The sequence below is a fragment of the Argentina silus genome, assembly GCF_951799395.1.
Source record: "Argentina silus genome assembly, chromosome: 3".
NCBI lineage: Eukaryota > Metazoa > Chordata > Actinopteri > Argentiniformes > Argentinidae > Argentina > Argentina silus.
The window spans coordinates 19,591,881-19,612,185 of NC_139657.1; the positions used below are offsets into that span (position 1 = coordinate 19,591,881).

Below are 20,305 nucleotides of genomic sequence, written 5' to 3' on the forward strand. Positions count from 1 at the left end.
TTGTTGTTTGAATTCCAGATGACCCATTTGAGCAATCTTTTTTTAATAATTTTTATTATAACATAGCAATTTCGTTATTTTCATTTATACGTTATACTTTCATTTTCATTTTAGCATGGAAAGAGTGGGGTCACTGGTTTTGTTTGCATATTTTCTTTTTAGCAACCATGCACCAAATTACTGTGCAAGTTCAACAATATATATATGTTACTAGAGTAACTAGAAAATGTGTGGCTTTGCATCAGCTAGTTAAAAGTATTTCAATGTGTATAATAATAGCAGTAACTTAACCCTAACCATGAGCGGAACCAACACAACACAGTATGTTGTGTTACGGACATTATGAAAATGTTGTACGTGTACTTTTCATAAGGATAATCTATGACACTTTTGTGTAAAATGGATCAAACCCTGAAGACACCGTAGACTTCTGCCAAATCAGCTGACATGTAAATCGTGTATATTTTTAGTGCATTGCGCTAAAGCTTCCCAGAGAACTAACTGCTAGGTTTACCAGGCAGGCTACTCTAGCTAGCTAAACATGTTCACCAAATGTGTGAGAGTTCTGTGCCCTAAAAACAAAGATTACGTTCATATTGCCAGAGCCTTTTGCACAAGCAGAAATAGATACCTTCAAGGCTTTTATTCTGATGATGATGAGATAAAGAGGTTTATTGTAGAAAACACGGAAATAGTAACAAAGCATAATTTAACACCAGAAATCCATTTGAGACTGTTTACACCAAATTGTCGGTTTTGGCATGCAAGACCAGAGCTTTGGCCGTTCTCAGACCCTTTCTGGGCCATATACTGGCCAGGGGGACAAGCACTCGCCAGGTATGACTTTCAGATCTCATTCTCATTCAGATGAGAAGATGGGTTGAAGCAATAGAACACTGTCAAAATGTTTGCCCCATCACATTTTGTACTGCCGTTTTTTTGTTTGTTTTTTCATCAGCTACTATTAAGCAATCAAATCAATATGGGTTCATTGGCATGATCATTATTGAGCATATACATTCACTGCATTCTACCCTAAGGAATCCTCTTTCAATGTATATTGTTGTGTGAATCCACAATTATCTCTATCCACCTCTCTCCAGATATCTGTTGAGTAACCCAGGAGTGTCTCTGGGCAAGAGAGTGTTGGATCTGGGATGTGGCTGTGGAGCCTCAGCCATTGCTGCCAAGCTCTGTGGTGCTGCTCATGTAGTCACTAATGACATTGACCCTGGTAAGAAATCATCAACACTATCTTTATACACTGATAGATTGCCACATTTTATTTTGGGGGTATAAGTGATACAAATATATGATGAGTTCAGAAGATAACACATGAAAGTTATATATAACACTTATTTCAAGTGTATTTCCTGATGGAACAAAGTAGAACAATGTGGAATATCTGTAGCCTATACCTTTCTTAGAACGGGCTGGTCTTGATATCTTTTCTAAAATACTTAGACATTGACTCCAATTATGATAAAGCCACCCCAGCCCTGATTATCACTCTTCTTGTTCCAGTTGCAGCCATTGCCACCCAGATGAACTGTGAGCTGAATGGTCTGGACCCCCTCCCCTGTGTGACAGAGAATATGATTGGTTCAGAACCTGAGGGTTATGACCTTATCCTCCTGGGAGACATGTTCTATGAGGAGGCCCTAGCAGACAGCCTTCATGGTTGGCTGGATCAGTGCATCCAGACCCACAATACTCAGGTTCTGATAGGAGACCCAGGGAGGGCGCAGTTTGAAGGACACAGCATCAGGAGGCTCCTGCATCGACTGGCCCAGTTTGAGCTGCCCGAGTCAGTCAGGGAGGAGAACTACGGGCTGACCTGCAGCACTGTGTGGCACTACCAGCCTGAACTCTGACGATTGGAAAATGCTTTTTCCCCTGTTTGTGCTCTTTTTAAAAGCTAAAATCAAAGATTCTGGTCCTTTACAGAACACAAACTTGGACTGTAAATTGCTCTTTGGGCCATTACCTCTTCAATACAACTGCCTCTTGTACACTATAGTGTCATGACACATGACTGTAGAGTGAATATCACCAAGTGCCCCTCATTGACTGAAAACACAGCACAACCTCTTTGCTTTTTATGTTACGTAAGGTTTGTGTTCACATTTTCTTGTCTCTGGAATGAGCTTGGGGATGTTTGTGCTTTTGATTATGTCTGACTAACTGGACAACTATTATAAATAAAGTAATATCATTGATATACAATCAATAAAACAACCTCTTTTGGCCTGTGATTCATTACAACAACACCAAATCACAAAATAATATCTTACTGTCTTTACACTGTCTTTCTATAATGTGAAATCTAGCATTATAAATCAAGTTCTATAAAAGCAATAAGTATAGGGTAATGTTTCAATACAGTTGTGTACAGATTTCTGAAGTACAGGGTAATGTCTCAAAACATTTATTAAAACACATTTATTACATATAAATTCAGTCACAGTAGTAGCGTACAACATCAAACGGTTACACTGCAATTCATCAACCTAACAGTAGAGGGCCTCCCAGCTCCATTACAAGAAGTTCATTCAAATTCAACTTATTGTAATGCTGATGCTACTTGGCCGTTCAATAAAAGGCCTATATCAAACATTCCATCACTTGGCCCATATCAAACATACTTTGCTACATCGGCACATTCCTTTTCCACAAAACCTGTGTGCTTCATTCAAGTTACAATCAAAAAGAGAAAACAATTAGAGGCAGGTCTTTGCGTGCAAGAAGGGTCACAACCATATTACAGCATTACAACATTAAGTGCAAAGACATGTACAGTGCAAAAGACTAGTACAAAATACGTTGTTCATTTGTTTTGGTATAAACATACCGTATTAGGCCAATCATTATAAACTTATATGTATATCTTCAACCACTAATACCATTGATAATCAAACTAAAAAATCTGACCTGACTATTACGAAGACTTCAATATGGTATTGAAGTCATTCGTAGCCACAGTGCGTTTCTGCTCCCGTAGTTCCTTCTTTCCATCCTCTGCTCCACTGAGTGCACAGTCACCGTCAGTACACCGTCCATGACACCTGCCTGATCTTATCTGGGCCTATGAGGTTCTGCAGGACTTCCCTGGACCGATCTGAGAGGCAAGTTTAAGAAGGTTATTGAGAATGAGGTTATACCATTATGAATTCACCACACCTGTTACCTGTAAAAAGCTACTTTAAAACTCAAAGTTTGGATTGAAGAGGTAGGCTTTTAAACAAGGAAAAATAAAATAGATATTGTTTATTATAAATTTTGCTCAGTATTTAACAGTGATTCTTTCTGTCACTAAGATATAGGAGGTAAATATACAGCCTCTATAAAGTATTATGAGTAACCCCTGGTTTTGGTAAGGCCTTAAGCCAGATTGTCAAAGCTCACCAGTGATGAGAGGACATCCATCGAAGTTGAATATCCGAATGTTGGGACAGCTTGTGAGGATAGCTGTTACTGCCTCGTCTGTCAGGTTACGACAGCGGGCCAACTGTACCTCCTACAATGCATCAAATCACATGGTTTGAATATTACAATTGAGTTTTTAAGGTTCAACAAAAATGATTCACACAACAACAAAAGAAGACATGGCCATGGCAATCTTTAAATAAGATATTTGTCATAGATATGCGTCATATTACCTTTAAACTGTTAGAGGAAAGTCCAGAGGCAAGCCCAATGACACCCACATCTGTAACCTTAAGCAAAGTTCAAATGTTAATCTGCCCAAAACGTTTAAAAGATGGTATTTCTATGCGTCAAAGTACCTGATAATACTACTACTAATAATAATAATAATACATTATATTTGTATAGCGCTTTCTCATGGTCTCAAAGCACTTTACATTTCAAAAATATGAAAATAAATAATAAAAATACAGGAGGACAGTCACAGAAGATACATAACATACCATATACATTGAAAGCCTGCCTGAACAGGTGAGTTTTTAGCAAGGTCTTAAAAGTCAATACTGTCAGCAGCTCTGACATTGTGGGGGAGAGCATTCCACTGGCAAGGAGCAGCAGATGAGAAAGCTTTGTCGCCCATAGTGCGGAGTCTGGTTCTGGGAACAGTGAGGAGGCCAGAATCAGCTGAGCGGAGGGAGCGGGTGGGGCAGTATGACAAGGGGAGCTCAGAAAGATAGGCTGGGGCAGAGCCATGTTGGGCCTTGTAGGTGAGGAGCAGGACTTTGAAGTCAATCCTTTGATGGACAGGTCAGTGCCAGCCAGTGGAGGTCCTGGAGTACAGGGGTGATGTGATGGTGGCAGGTGGGGGTGGATATGAGGAGACGGGAAGCAGAGTTTTGTACGTGTTGTAGTTTGTTGAGCAGATGGGAGGGGAGGCCGAGGAGCAGGGCATTGCAATAGTCCAAATGTGAGGAGATGAACGCATGTATGAGTCGTTCAGCATCAGAAAAGGAGAGAAATGGGTGGATCCAGGCAATGTTCCTGAGATGTAAAGAAGGACAGCTGTCATGTTTTATTGATGTGGGTCTCAAATGAGAGTGTTGTGTCAAGGAGGACTCCCAGGTTTTTGGCATGCTTGGAGGCTCACATCCTCACATACACATCCTCAATGGTGAGGCAGAAGTTATACTCTGCATACTCTATGCAGAGAGATACATCATGCAGTTGATAGTTGTCCAATACATTTCTTAGATTTACATCAAGGGAAAATAATGGTATTCTCTTTTTATAAAACGTTCCAATGTCTGAAATGTGAATATTTGAAAAGTAATGTGTGGAGTAAAATGTTATAGACATATAAAGGCATTATAAAAAGAACCGTGTCTCTCCAAGTGGGAGTGACTGTGGGGGTGGGTGCATGGCTGTTCCAAGACCAATGCAGAAGGCAGGCATAATAAGAGCGAAATCTGGGCATTCAGCCAATGGTAACCTATGGTCAGATTGGTTCCCAGTCTTTCGTTTCACCTTTGGGTGAATTTTTATTCCAGGAAAAATTAAACCACTTCAGCAATGTCCATTCTCAAAATGATAGACTGTTATGGTAAATTTCCATAGCAAATAAAGAAAGAACATAACAAGTAAGGAAAGAGAAAGAGGCCAAGAGTGAGTTATGAGGAATTGAGAAAAACAATTACAAGCATTCCATAAGAAACATGTTGATTTATGGAGGGAGTAGTACCAAGAGGTACTCAGAGATTAAGAGCAGGAGAAGTACCAAGAAGTACCAAGAGTGGGGTTGGTATGTTGAATATTTTTTAGACAGACGGGTTGGGCGCGACTTCCAAAAGACTAATGAGACATGGAAGTCTGGCAATGGGAGACTAAGGGTCAGAGAGAACTCTCCAACACCTTAAAAGAAATGCTGAACAGAAATTCTAATTACCCAGGTAGTAGAGCTCCATTTTACTTCAATCCCCCTGATTTAACCCCAGGCCCAGAAATGTTGTTGTTGATGATGATAAAGAGAAGAGCAGTCATATAATTGAGGTATTTAAGGGAATTCTTGAGTAACGCACCATATACTAATGTAATGATGATGATTCTGATATTGAAGAGTAAAACCCAATGGTGTGTGAAAGAAAGTGGATACTCAAAATTGAACATTTATTAAATCAGGTCAACCTGGGACACTAAATCACAGTCCATGAGAATGGGGCAGCAGGGAAGTGGCTTGTCAATTCTTATAGTAGATAGTAAACAGTGTCGCAGAGGGCGAGTCTAGTATGGCCTTTCCCCGGCCTAAACACCATTCCCAACGTTACCCAGTTAAGCACAGCAGGATTGGCCCGAGGTTTGAGAGCAACCTTGGTGAATCACGACACTGCGAGAAAGAGAAAAAGCTTAGCAGCTGGGGGCCCAACCTGACGAGGGACACCGCGGCTGCGGATGTTCCTGAAACACATTTTATCTTTGATTTATCCCTCAAATAGGTGCAACTGCATAACTGCTTATAGATGATAAAATGATTCACACATTGTGTAACTGCATAATTGCATACAGATGATGAGTAGAAATCAAAGATAATGTGACTGAAGTGATAAGTTGATTCAAACATATGTAACAGCCTAAAACTGCTTAGACATAACTAGAATGTGAGTGTATGACCCCGTGTCACTATATCTGCTTAGGCCTCGTTGTAATGACAGCCCGCTAACAAAGAAAGTGCTAAAAATATAAGAATAACCATGTTTAACTGTGTGATCTTGCTCAGAATTAGTCACTGAAGTAAGACACTATATTACTGAAAAATTGTAGTCATGGGTGCAAAGTGTAACCACTGTAGGAAAGGAGATATGAAGTGAGGCCCGCCGAGGGGCAGGTCAGGTGGTGGAAAGTCCCCAACTGAAAAGTACCATGGCGTCCAAAATTAAGTGTGAACATGTTAAGAAATGTGTGATAACTAATGATATGAAGAATAGAACGATTTACTGGTTCTAGATCCTTTAAAATGATTGATTACTATATGGTTATACGGTTGGAGAATGTGTTGATGTGATAGGGCCTAAAAGCCATACTTGCTGAGGGAAAGGAAATGGCCTAACCACGGAGTTGCGACACCTGGTATCATAGCAACCCCCCTTCCTCTTGTTTTTGTAGTCTCTGGAGAAAATGCACTGCAGGCTTGCTGTGCAACAAACAGAGAAACACACTATGCAAAACAGAGATGCGCACTATGCAAAACATAGACACACACACACAAGGTAGGGAGGTACCTTAGCCAGGGGTATAAAACAAGCTGCTCGGGGCATTTCGCTGGGCACCCGCTGCGGAGCGTAATACCTGAAGCATCGGAGCAGGAGAGAGTGTGTTGGAGACCAAGCCCGGAGCTCATACTCTGATCAAATTCTGACTCACGAATTGCAACCGCTGAACAGCTATTGAGGACGAGTTTCTTGACAGTACTTGGACAACATTTTAGTAACTAGACCACACTCTGAAAACTCCACAGTTCCTCTCTCAGCACGGGGCTCCTCCCTTAGCTGTTGAGGCTGTGGCAGTGAGGAAGACTGGGGGCTATTATTATAGGTTTTCACAAATTCCTGGATCACATTTAGACATATTATTATAGGATTTTTCAACAGTTTCACGGAAAATACTTGGACACATGATTTCAGGATCTTCAAGATTTCAGGTTCATCCAGAATTCCAGATCCTCGAGATTTCAGGATCATCCAGAATTCAGGATTCTTCAATCAATCAAAGAAAAATAATTTTAGTAGATTTTCTAGGTTTTACTCGTCAGGGGCAATGAGTTATTTTTATTATTTTTATATTTTTAATTGGAACTCTTGCCAGGAGACAACAGGAAGCCAGGACATCTGGCATATCAGTTAAGGCAAGGTGCCAGTGAGTCTGGCCTGTGTCAACAGAGAGCGTGCGGCCAGGGTACCTTTTGTGGTAAAACAACATTCTAAGGGTCCCTCAGGAAAATAAACATCATAACAATTACCTAACAACTATACATAAGGCTTTTTCTAATCCTGCCGTAGCAGATGATGGAGAGGAGATTGTGTGAAAATATGAATGGCATAGAGAGACAAAAATAGCCTTCAGTCACCTGTGTTCCAGAGAGGTAAATACTGTGAAGCATCCTGCAGTTCTCTGCCAGTGCCTGCAGGGCAGCGTCTCCAATGGCAGTGCAGCCCCTGAGGGAGAGGACCTCCAGGCTGCTGCAGCTGTGGGCCAGAGCCACGACCCCCGTATCGGTCACTGCAGCACAACCAGTCAGGTCCACCACCTGTAGGTTCGGGCACAGGGAGGCCAGGGTTCTCACACCTACAGAGGATCAGTGAGAACATGAGTCAGCATCCACTGTGTGCATGGTGTGTCAGAGAGGGTGAGGTCAATCAATGCTCTTTCAGTTCTAATATTCAGCTTTTGTCTGGCTGAACAGTTCATCTCCGAATTTCCTACATTCAGTATCTACATCCTGCTGAGAGAAACTGGGTCAAACACAATATCATCTATGAGATGGTTTTAGCATAATGCATCTCAGAATAAAACACATCACACTAGATTGATAGGAAGTGTCATGATTGATGTACAGAAACTACACACTCTAAGAGACTGATTTGTGTAGTGATTATGTCATACAATTCTCCTCTTCAGCTAGCCTTCCCTCATTCCCTCATTCTGTTGCACCATTGTGCTATATTATATTGTATTATTAGTATTAATATTGTTCTTCCACAGAGCCTCACCAGAGAAGATACCAAGCATCTGGAGGGGTCAATGGGTCGCAGACTTCAGGCAGTTATTGCATACAAATACTAAACATGAGTGCTTAATTTGTAGATGATATGGATTGGTGCCCTGAAATAGGAGGCCTATGTATAAAAAGTGTTGTAATTTCTGAATGGTGAATCCAACATGTACAAAAATACCCTTAAATAAAAGCTGACAATATATACAGTACCAGTCAAAAGTTTGGACACACCTTCTCATTCAATGTTTTTTCTTTATTTTTATTATTTCCTACATTGTAGATTAATATTGAAGACATCAAAATTATGAAGGAACACATATGGAATTATGTAGTAAACAAAAAAGTGTTAAACAAACCAGAATGTTTTATATTTTAGATTCTTCAAAGTAGCCACCTTTTGCTTCGATGAGAGCTTTGCACACTCTTGGCATTCTCTCAATCAGCTTCATGAGGTAGTCACCTGGAATGGTTTTCCAACAGCCTTGAAGGAGTTCCCATAGGTGCTGAGCACTGGTTGGCAGCTTTGCCTTCACTCTGCGGTCCAACTCATCCCAAACCATCTCAATTGGGTTTAGGTTGGGTGATTGTGGAGGCCAGGTCATCTGACGCAGCACTCCATCACTCTCCTTCTTGGTCAAATAGCCCTTACATAGCCTGGAGGCGTGTTTGGGGTCATTGTCCTGTTAAAAAACAAATGATGGTCCCACTAAGTGCAAACCAGATGGGTTTTCTGTCACTGCAGAATGCTGTGATAGCCATGCTGGTTAAGTATGCCTTGAATTTTGAATAAATCACCAACAGTGTCACCAGCAAAGCACCCCCACACCATCACACCTCCTCCTCCATGCTTCACGGTGGGAACCACACATGTAGAAACCATCCGCTCACCTTTTCTGCGTCCGGATTGACTGACCTTCATGTCTTAAAGTAATGATGGACTGTCGTTTCTCTTTACTTAGTTGAGTGGTTCTTGCAATAATATGGATTAGAACAGTAGTCGAATAGGGCTATTCACTGTATAGAACTGTGTACCAACCCTACCTCTGCACAACACAACTGATGGTCTCAAACACATTAAGAAGGCAAGAAATTCCACAAATGAACTCTTGACAAGGCACACCTGTTGATTGAAAACCATTCCAGGTGACTACCTCATGAATCTGATTGAGAGAATTCCAGAAGTGTGCAAAGCTGTCATCAAAGCAAAAGGTGGCTACTTTGAAGAATCTAAAATATAAAACATATTCTGGTTTGTTTAACACTTTTTTGTTTACTACAGAATTCCATATGTGTTCTTTCATAGTTTTGATGTCTTCAGTATTAATCTACAATGTAGAAAATAATTTTAAAAATGAAGAAAAACCATTGAATCATAAGGTGTGTCCAACATTGGGTTTGTTTTTGTTTTGACCCATGTACTACCAAAATAAGATTTTACAAGCTCACAAAGTTTCTTCTGGAACTTCTTTGTCTAGTTATTATTCTCTTTCTTCCCAAAATCACAGCTACTCTTAATACAACTTTTATTTACACCAATCCAACTTTAAAACGTGCAGAGACGTCTGACTTGCATTGCTTGTATTCAACTTTTTATACTATTATGCTTTTTAAACTATAAAAACTTGAAGGTGCAAAATGTAACATTGAGGTCTATGTTGGAATGTTGATTTCGGCCAACATTCTGAGAGCTTCATTGTTAATGCAACTGCTATGGAACTTTCAGAAATGACAGGAGACCTGCAGCACACATTCTTAGAATGATTACACAATGATTACACTCTCTGGCTACCAGTTACCAACCATTCATCCATCCATCCATCCATCCATCAAAACATCTTTAACTTTATCCACTACTACCATAATAAAACTCTCACTTTCTTTCAACTATCCAGCAAATCTATCTAGCAATTGTCCAAACCATCTTCAAACTTGTTCTACTACCAAAATATGACTTTGCAAGCCCACAAAGTTTATTCTTGAACTTGTTTTTCTAGTTTGAATGCATTGTATTGTAAGCAGAGAGAAAATAACATGAGAATATACCCTCTGTGGTGATGCCATGACAGCCTCTCAGTAATATTGTCCTCAGCTGCGGGCAGTGTATCTGTCGGAGCGCAGTATCTGACACTTGACAGTTCTGTAGGTCCAGTATGTGTATCCCAGGATGCAACAGCTGAGGGCAAGCATAGCAGGGTGTAGGCCTATCACCACACATACTGATCACAGGTGTACCTTGCTACACTAGATCTAGCTATTTGTAATGCATAGTATCTTATGGAAACAATTAGCTAATACATAATCATTTGAACCCAATGGTACTTGAGAAATGTTATTTTGGTGCAGAAAATCCCCTTTCTCTAGTAGCCTGAGCCCTCCATCTGTTTACCCCTGACCTACAGCAGAGCAAATTACCTGACTGATGTTCAGGTCGGTGACTGTGCCATATGATGTCATGATTCGTACCAGTTTATCCTTTAAGCCCACAGGTAGGGTGATGATGTCGATGTGGTAGTTGTTCGCATAGTTGGCGACACAACTAGCGCTTCTATAAATGAGGGGAGATAAACAGGGGAGATAAAAGTGTATAGGACACTTGACTTCACAGATCAGGTCCAGGTCATAAAATGGTCTCTGAACTATATTAGCTATCCAGTCTACGCACGCTTGTGCGGATCTCTTGCTACTGTTGACAGGAACTCGGTCATCTCTCGATACTCACATATTCAAAAGTGAATCCACTGCCATAATGCCAACTCTCAATCGATTGATGGACTCGCCAGTAATATGCTAGGCTAGCTCACATTCAACTGACAATCGTTGGGAGAGGAAACTCAATACTGTCGCTATTTAGCCATTTGCTATAATCACTTTAGTCAAGAAAATAACAGGTTGGATTGCATAAGCAAGACCTGTGTGATGGACGACGACAGTCGGTGACTCGGCCAGTGGTCAAAACAAAAACAAACCCAATGTTGGCTAACGTTATTCTGTGTGGCGGTATGGAGCAGCACGGCGTGTCACGCTTCGTCTTTGTGTTGTTGAAGGGAATCATATTGGCGTATATTTGCTGCGCATATAGGCAGCCTCTCTGGCAGTGGTAGCAGCAGGCGACAGATGTATTAATAACAAGATGTGCCCTCGCAGACTTGCGAAGTACACGCAGTAGTACTCCACAGGATACACAGCAGACAGTTTTCTTCTCTGTCCTTTTCACCCCAGGCTTGTTGGGTTTCAAATGAATATAGCTATTTATCCCATGCAAAATGTGTGGAGATGGACAACAGAGGCATCCCTATGAAACACAAGGGTGTCTATTTTATGACCATCACAGATAATGTAACTGCCAAAGGGGTTAGTCATATGGGGCACTAAAGCACATATGGAACCCTAAAGCACATTCCAATATATAAAGATGTGTGTTAATAAACATGTGTGTTAAACATAATGCTGGAGTGTGTGCATATACTGGTTTTTCCATTACAACACACACACTGTGATTGTGCTGAGGAGGCAGCAGCCTGCTGTGTCAGCCCTCCCTTGGGCAGAGCTGCTATGCAGATGTCCTCCCAAATATGAAGATTATCCTATTACGATTAACCTATTCACCTATATGTGGTCCATCAAATAAAAAAAACATTGATGTGAAAGAAGCTACACTCTAGAACCAATTTGACCTATTGATATGATGACCTTTAGGACATCCATCAAAGTAAAATCTTTTGATGTGAAAGAAACTACCACCTATTTACTACTAATAAGCACCATCTCTAATTTCTGCCAGTTATGTGATTGAAGATTTCCTTCACATGACAATGTTAATGAATGTTATTTTTCTACCCACACTCCTCTTCTTTAACCTGAGACAAGTAAAAAATACAAGTAAGGACTTCAACTATCAATTTACATGTGAAAAAGCCATCAAACGACACCGCAGGATGAAAGTGGTTTATGTGACTTGTATTGTTCGGTTTGTTCTCGATTAGCATTCATTCACACTTCATTCAGACAGACAGCGACTGCATACACTCATTTCTGACTCTTGACCCAGAAAACAGCGATGGAAACAGAAAATAATAATATATTAATTATTTGGCATATTCACTTTTATTTAGAAACATAACAAAATAATGTAAATATAGGCAGTTAGTTAGATACTTGTGTTAGGTCTTTACATTCAGTGCAAGTATCCTGGACTAGGCTTAAACTGTGTCCGGGAAACCAGCCCACATGTTTTGAACTGAAGGAAGACCAAGAAGACGACCAACAAGAGGGTGAGTCGGCTCAAATGTTGAAATATAGAAGGGTGTAACAACTGCAAGGCAACTTGCAAAAAAATAATAATCTAAATCTGCTGCCAAAGGTGTCACTTTCTGTGACAGCAGTAATGTTGTGGCAGCAAGTGCCATACATGCATTCATTCAAACTCAGGCAAAATGTAATTAGTTACATTCATAAGACTTGCTTTTTGAGATTACAGTAAGACAGTCAAGCAGTGGGTGGGATAAGTTTCACAAGTCAAGATAAAGCACCATCTCGACATCTTCAGATATTTATAATTCAAATGAGTTTGAAATGTAACATTCAGTGGTGTATGTAAACTAACTAAACACAACAAGAATACAACAAGAATATAAAAATATAGCCATCCAAATGACACAATGCTTAATGAATAATGCTTTTTTAATGCCCTGAATTCTAGAAATGTATGTCTGGCCTGAGGTAGTAAAGACAACATACTTTCAGTTAGATTGTCCTACACACAATCTTTAAGATTGAACATGATCTAGGATGAATAATAAACATAATAGCTCTGATGTTGTGCCACAATATTCTGAATCCCAACTTCAGCATTTCAAAAGAACATGGATTTATTACAAATTATATAATTTCCATGGGAAACAAGTAACAAAAATCAGTTTGAGATGCAAAGAAACCCACTCTCTATTCTGCTCCCAAAATCTCAGTTTTGCAGTTCACTTTGAGATGTTTATGTCTTGTCCTTGTATTTCTTCTGATACTCCTGGAAGGTGGTGGTTGACTTAGCGACTTTGAAGTTTGAAGAGATGAAGGGAGAAAATGTATTCCCGGTATCAACTGACCAGACACCTGTAGAGATTGTTATAGAGTTTCATTTGAAATAATCAATAAAACAAAATGTGAATGAGTATAACATTCTCTAATCTCCATTTTCACCTATCAGCCTATTGAGAACAGCAGACAAAAACAAACCAAAAAAATTGCCAATATACAGTGGCTTCGGAAAGTAATCAGACCCCTTCACTTTTTCCAAATTTTCTTGTTACAGACTGAATTTAAAATTGATTAAATAAAAATGTGCTTGCCATCGATCCACACATAATACCCCATAATAACAAAGTGAAAACATGTTTTTAGAAAGTTCTGCAAATGTATTAAAATTGAATTACCTCATTTACATTCAGACCCTTTGCTATGACACTCTTAAAATTTGCTCAAATGCCAAAATGTCGTCAACAAGTCACTCAATAAATTGAATTGAGTCCATCTTAATGCAAGGATAATAGTTCATGTGATATTGGAATTAATATTTGTTTTTATAGTGTCTCTGATTTGCATAGGAATCAATTACACACTGTGGATCAGGTTGTCATTACAAACTGAGCAATTGGAGAGGAACAAAACTGCTCAGGAATGCTACCCTGAGGCCTGGGGAGACTTACAAAAATCTACAAAGTTGAATGGTGGAGAGGAAAAAGCACAGTCGATGGGACAACATCAACTCTACAAAATTGGTCTATAACCAAGTGGCCAAAAATGATCCCTTAATGGAAAATAATCTCCCTCACATGCATAATTGTGTTTGCAACAATGAATTCAAATGGTACAGCAAAGAAAGTGGTTGGTTTTACTACAAAGCATTAAGTTTAGTGCAAATCCAGCACATGCAATGCAGTTTCCACACCATCCCTCGTGTCAAGAATAGTAGTACTGCATCATGTTATGGGTGTGTTTGTCACAGGCAGGGACTGGGGAGTTTGTCAGGATCAAGAGAAAATTATGAAATTTGCTGAGTTGGTAGTCACATCCTAATCCACACAGTGTGTAACTGATTCCTATGCAAACCAGAGACTATAAAAACAAAATATTATTCCGATATCACATGAACTATTATCCTTGAATCAGAAGGACTCAATTGAACTTGTTGAGTGACTTGAAGACATTTTTGCATTTGAGCAAATTTTTTACAGTGTCATAGCAAAGGGTCTAAATACTTATGTAAATGAGGTATTTCTGTATTTCAATTTTAACAAATGTCCTAACATTTTTAAAAACGTCTTTTCACTGTCATTATGGGGTATTGTGTGGATTGATGGCATTTAATCTATTTTAAATTGAGTCTACAACACAACAAAATGTGGAAAAAGTGAAGGGGTCTGAATACTTTCTGAAGCCACTGTAAATGTTCATTATATAAAAGCATAGCCTGCTCCATTACCTTTCACAAATGTCTTTGTTACTACAGACGCAGGGAGTTCAGAGCCAGTCATTTCTGATGAAAAAAGGTGTTACAAATGTTAAACATAGCTTTGTACAGATTAACAAAGCGGGACAGGGCAAGCTCAAGTATTTATATTACTTACCCTTTGTTGAAGTCTCGAGATCCATGGTTTCTTGTTCATCTTTAAAGCTGAAAGACTCAGGTAACACATTGAACCTTAAAACATTGCTCTTTTGAAGAAACATTAGGGCTGGGTTCCCAATTTCATATTTACTTTTCTCCACAGCTTCAAGTTTGGTGGAGGGCACCACCCCCATCTTTGATCTTTTCATTCTCAGTTTCAGACCATTTAAGATGGACTCTTTTTCAACGTGCCCCAAAGGTTGCTTGGTCTGTCCTGTTCCATCTTCTACGGCTCCTCCCTCAGAGGATAACACCCATACATCTGTGTTGGTGGGGGTTGGTGTTTTGGTTGGTGCTTCCTCAATAACAACATTTTGATTAAAGCCTCTTCTGTTACTTATTTTTGATGTTTTGCCCCTGGACTTAGTCTTTGTTGGCACAAAGCTTTTCTTCCAATCCCTCAAGATCCGTTGTTTGACTTTTACATCAAGGCTAGTGTCTAAAGGATCTCTCCTCCTGGAAGTGACGTTGACGCTGAGGGTTGGAGGGGGCATTCGACTTGTGTCTGAAAAAGCCTTAGCTCGAGACGATCTAAAGTCTCTGTGTTGGCCTGTTGCTACAGTCCCATTTTTCCTCTGGGGTGAAGAGCCAAACAAGGCCAGGCATACAGTGCTGAATTTGCAGCTACTGGTCCCATAACCAGTTTCTGTCTCCTTTTTTAGGTCTGTGGCATCTGGTTGCTTTTCTTCCAACCATTTGGATGTCCCTGATTTGTGAGGTTCATCTGTGTTGTATTCGTCCACAAATGATTTGATACAGTCTTTAGTCAAGTTGGCTTCAAGAGCGGGCACATTTGCCTTCTTCATTTGCTTCTTTAGAAAAGGACTTTCGATGCTTAGATTTCTCTTACGTTTTAACCCTTTTTTTTCATTCTTGCAGCAGCTACTCTTTTTAGGAGAGAGGTATTTGTGAAACTTTTGTCTCAAGGAAAGGGATTCAAGGAAACTGTTTGGAGGCAGAAGATCACTGGACCTTACGCTAGGAAAAGCCTCAAAACCTATAGCATTTAATTTTTCAAAACTGACTTTAAGGTTTTGTGCTTGATTGACAGGTTTCTGAGGTCTTGGTAATCTCTTGCTTGGTAGTTTATGCAGTCGACTATCTATTATTGGCTCTGAAATTGTTGTGGCCATTTTAAGAACATCTTCATAGCTTGAGAAGACTTCAGCAATTTCAACTTCAACTATGTTTTGGTGAGTTATGGTGAGACCCATTGAGGAGGGTCTTGGCAAAAGCAAGCTCTCTGTCTCTTTACCAGTACTTGAATGAATAATCTCATTTGTGTCATCTGAAATGGAAATCATTTCAGAGCATTGTTCAGCCCTTATAGATTTCAAAGATAGAGGATTCACATCATTGCCAGAATACTCTACCCTCTTCCCTTCCACTGTGTCGCTCAAATTGCCATTTGAAATAGCAAAATGCAGGCTTTCCCTTTGTGATGCTTTTGTTGCCCATTGCTCCCGCGCCACAGTTGCCTCACCTGAGTCCACTGTATTCACAACAGTCTCTCTTAATTCAATTGTGCACCGGCATTTGCAGGGTAAAGAGCAGCCTGACCCATTGACTGCTTCCCTCCATTGTAAGAGGCAACAGTAATCATTCACCTTGTTCTCAGATGTCATCTCAACCGACTTTACATCCATTTCCTCTGGTAAGTCATCCTTGAGTGTGTCATTTTTCAAATATTCGCTTGTGACCTCTGTCTGACGGTCCTCCCTCTCTTTGCCTTGCATCAAGTCAGCATCAAAAATACGCTTCGCCTCCTCTGGTGGTAAAATGCGGATCTCCAAGGAGGAAAATGGGTAACTGGATTTGACATCTGCATGTTTTCTCTGAACAGGTGAGGCAGTCTGTGTTGCACTTATCCCTTGAATTTGTTCATTGTCAACAGATTCAGGTGTTGCCATCTTAGCTTGAGTCTTCACTTCATTCTGCTTCTCACTGGAAGAGAGGGCAGATTTTTCCTTTTCAGTCCCTATCAGTTTGGGTTGTTCCTCTCTCTGAAGAGTCTGTAAGCCATACCTTAAGGACAATGGAAAGCCAAACTCTTTATCTATGTCATCTAGTTCATTATTGGTATTCAACCATGATGACTTGTGCACCACCTTGGGAAAAACATAATGTTTAAGAACTTGACATTTGTCTGAAACTTGATCACAGTCTTTTATTTGTGCAAAGATGACCGTCTCTGGTGACGTGTTATGTTTTCTGAAGAAATCTCTAACCTCTTGATCCAATTCCTTCAAACATCTCATAGCCTCCAAAAGTTTCTGACAACTTCCATCCCAAAATAGGCTTACTATGTCCTTTGAAACATTAGTCTCTGAGTTGTCTTCATGTTTAGAGATCTGATCAATCAACTTCATCAATCGATCAGTTGTCCAGTTGATTACAGAAATTGAGGACTCAAAAATGTCCTCAACTGAAACTACTTCCCGCTCATTTTCACTTATTTCCTCTTTTGATTGGTTAACAGGGCATTGAGTGTTAATTTCTGTGTCATTTATCTCTTTTCTATGAGGAGTGAGGGAAGGGTGACATTCCACATTAGATAATAGTTGAGAGTCCACTTTCTCTGTGTTAAAATCTGTTGGTAACGACTGTTCTAGCCTAATCTTGGGGTCCTCTTGTCCAGATTCAATAGGCAAATATGTGGCTTGAATGTTGTCTTCTCTGGCTTGTGGCCTTTGATTACAAGAATGTTTTCCAGGTTTGCTCACAACACAATCTGTTGTGGTTGTAACACTTTGCGTCACCGACGGTAATTTATCAAACATATTGATAGTTCTGCTCACCTGTGGTTGAACAACAGCAATGGCTTTCTGCCCAACAACAGAGGGCTTGTGGTTATGGCTTTCGCTGGGCTTGATAAATTGAACAGAGGAAACCAGCACTGCAGAGGATTGGACACTGCTTTTCTGCTGGAATATTGTGCCATTCAGCTGGTTGTAGTTGATTTTGTTGTGGTCCTGTGGTGGGACTTGACTTGCTGATGGCCCTTTCAGGTGCCCATGTATGGCCAGAGTACTTTCACTTGGTTTATTTCCCATGAAAATTACATTGTCTGCCCTAAATCCATGTTCACTTTTGTCCTCTGTTACCATCATATAATAGCATTGTCTTCTAGGATACGGAGGTGGCGGGCCCTGTGGGTTTTGCAGACTTGACGATTGCCTACCATGGTTTGAAGTAGATACAGCTGGTCCATTGTGAGATATGTAGTGTTCAGGGGTAGAAGCTGGCACTTGGTGAGTAAAATGCTGCTGCAGAGCTTGCCCTCCTGCCCCAGAAGAGTGTGCCGTCTGGCTCCTAGTGGAGGAAAGCAGTGCATTTCCAAAGCCAACCTCATTTGGCAAAGGACCAGGAAGTCTTGAGTATGTAACATGGGGATGATTTGCATTGTGGTTTCCAGGAACAAGATGAGTAGTTGGTGTGAGGTGTGCATTGTTACAACTAGCCTCTGAATGACCTCTGTTCTTATCTCTAGGAATTGGATTGGGTCTGTTCGGTTGTTGTGAATAGTGATGGCCTGCCAGGTATACAGAGCCATTTTGATGTGTCTGGGAGTAACCTGAGAGAAAGTTATCCATCCCATTGTATTGAGATTGCTGGCTCATGTATGGCAGTGACAGTCCATCTGCAGCATTTACGATGATAACATGGTTGTTGAAAGGCTGAGAGGGATGTTGATTTGGTGGGTTAGGTGGCCCAGAGTTGAGAGAGACTCCATGTTGAATCCTATTAATCTCACTCCCACTGCTGTCTCTCTGGTTATTAGGCAGACACATCAGTTGTGTAGTGAGAGACATTGAAGGTGCTGTTGATGGCCCACTGCTGGTCGCCTGTGCTATTTGGAAAGAATGAGAACTTTTTGACATAGGAGAGAATGCCTGAGGAGCTTGAAACACCATCCTACTTGAATCCTGCAGACTTGCTACAGTCTTTTGAATATTTACATGGTTAGGGCTATTTCCCATAGCAGGAGGGGCAGACCTGCCATGGCAGGCCCTCTCTTGTCTTACACAAGCTTTATGCTGAGCAACTTTATGAATAAATGTATTTATGTTTTTATCATGATTGAGAAGAGAGGGTCCCTGTCCCTGCTGGAAGGAAGGTTGGGCTGCACTGTCAACCCTTCCGGGTAGAGTGTAATGGTTTCCACTTGGTGTGGTATCACAAGTTGTTTGTGAAACCACATTGCCCTGTAACATAGTCATCAAGAGGCATTGAACTTTTGATACCGGGGTTTCTGAGTGTGCCTGCTGAGGGGGGTTTCCGTGAATGTTTGAGGCTTGTTGATTTGATGTTTTTCCAATACAATGACGGGTTACGGGTTCGCTTTGTGGGAGCCATTGGCCATCCTGTGTCTGTGGAAGAGCTGGTAAGATTGGCTTATACTGACTAGAATTGGTGCTTGGTCTCCCACTCATCTGTCCTCTGGTCCCGTCATTATGGTCCTCTCTGGTCACTTGAGAATTGGAATATTGTCTAACAAAGGATTGATTCTGTCCACATTGTGGCCATGTAGAGGTCTGCATTCTGCTTGGATTTTCAGTCCTCGCTTCCGCCCTGTATTAGGGTGGAAAGTAACCATTTCTGAAATTAAGGCACATCATGAAAAGTAATGATTAGTCCAAAAACCTACAGTAACACGTAGGGATGCAAATGTCAGTTATTTCTGCTTTTGACTAACCAACACATTAAAAGGAGCATTCTGGGATTGGTACATCAATTGTTTGGCTTTTAAATGAATGACATACAACCATTCTTTCTTGAAGAATTTAAATTATAAATGCATCATGAGCTTAGTTCAAATGTCTAACCCCATCAGAACCCCTAATAAGCTTGTTTGTTGACAATTACATTGTTTTACAAACAATGAATCAAACACTTTATAGCTTTTAAACATGGTTAAAACTATTATTTTGAACTCAGATGAAGAAAAACCTGTTTCCTGTTATGTTACATAGGGTTTCTCTTTTTTTAATAAGCAGAAAAAGTAGCATGACAGCAGAAACAGTAAAACATAGGCATGAAGCATATGCACGGGTCAGGGTAGGGTCATTATGTTAACTTTTTCCTCACAGTGGTTACATTTCTCCAACCCCATCCCTTAGTTGTTTACTAAAAAAAAGTGGCGGGGTGACCACTTTTTGCGGACGGAGTTGCTGTTTGAATCCTGCACTATGGTTGAATTTTGCCCTTGCACTATAGTTAAATATTGCGGTGAATGTGCAAATCTGCACAGCTCTTACGCTCATGAACACATGTCATTTTGTTTCCAAGATGGTACAGCTGCTGTGGTTGATTGTCAAAGGTTAAGGTAATTAAAATAATTAATAATTTTTAAATTGTTTGAAAATATGTCCTTAAACATAGTATGAAAATGTCGCTGTTTATTGGTCAACTTTCTCAGGATTTTCTTAGCTGTAGCAGCCTACTGCCTTATG

The 20,305-nt window shown here is 40.3% G+C and overlaps 2 protein-coding genes and 1 long non-coding RNA gene across 4 annotated transcripts; 1 reads left to right on the forward strand and 2 right to left on the reverse strand.

Annotated features, from left to right (window-relative positions):
* Positions 1–378: 378 nt before the first annotated feature.
* On the forward strand, positions 379–2,209 carry etfbkmt (electron transfer flavoprotein subunit beta lysine methyltransferase). Its single transcript, XM_083666337.1, has 3 exons — positions 379–837; positions 1,104–1,234; positions 1,525–2,209. The coding sequence occupies exons 1-3, from the start codon at positions 542–544 to the stop codon at positions 1,872–1,874; spliced, it is 777 nt and encodes a 258-aa protein (XP_083522463.1). The 5' UTR covers positions 379–541; the 3' UTR covers positions 1,875–2,209.
* Positions 2,210–2,415: 206 nt separating this feature from the next.
* On the reverse strand, positions 2,416–11,190 carry amn1 (antagonist of mitotic exit network 1 homolog). Of its 2 annotated transcripts, none has more exons than XM_083666339.1 (7): positions 10,911–11,190; positions 10,655–10,736; positions 10,235–10,364; positions 7,544–7,761; positions 3,660–3,716; positions 3,406–3,517; positions 2,416–3,118 (listed from the first exon to the last, which is right to left on the reverse strand). In XM_083666339.1, the coding sequence occupies exons 1-7, from the start codon at positions 10,934–10,936 to the stop codon at positions 3,045–3,047; spliced, it is 699 nt and encodes a 232-aa protein (XP_083522465.1). In that variant the 5' UTR covers positions 10,937–11,190; the 3' UTR covers positions 2,416–3,044. The 2 variants fall into 2 exon arrangements, with proteins under 2 accessions (XP_083522465.1, XP_083522464.1); XM_083666338.1 differs by having other exon boundaries at positions 10,604–10,736.
* A 1,142-nt stretch (positions 11,191–12,332) lies between these two features.
* Positions 12,333–19,445, reverse strand: LOC310802081. The gene is made up of 3 exons (XR_014554141.1): positions 14,812–19,445; positions 14,667–14,720; positions 12,333–13,297 (listed from the first exon to the last, which is right to left on the reverse strand). It is a non-coding gene; the product is annotated as an uncharacterized lncRNA (long non-coding RNA).
* Between the last annotated feature and the right edge of the window lie 860 nt (positions 19,446–20,305).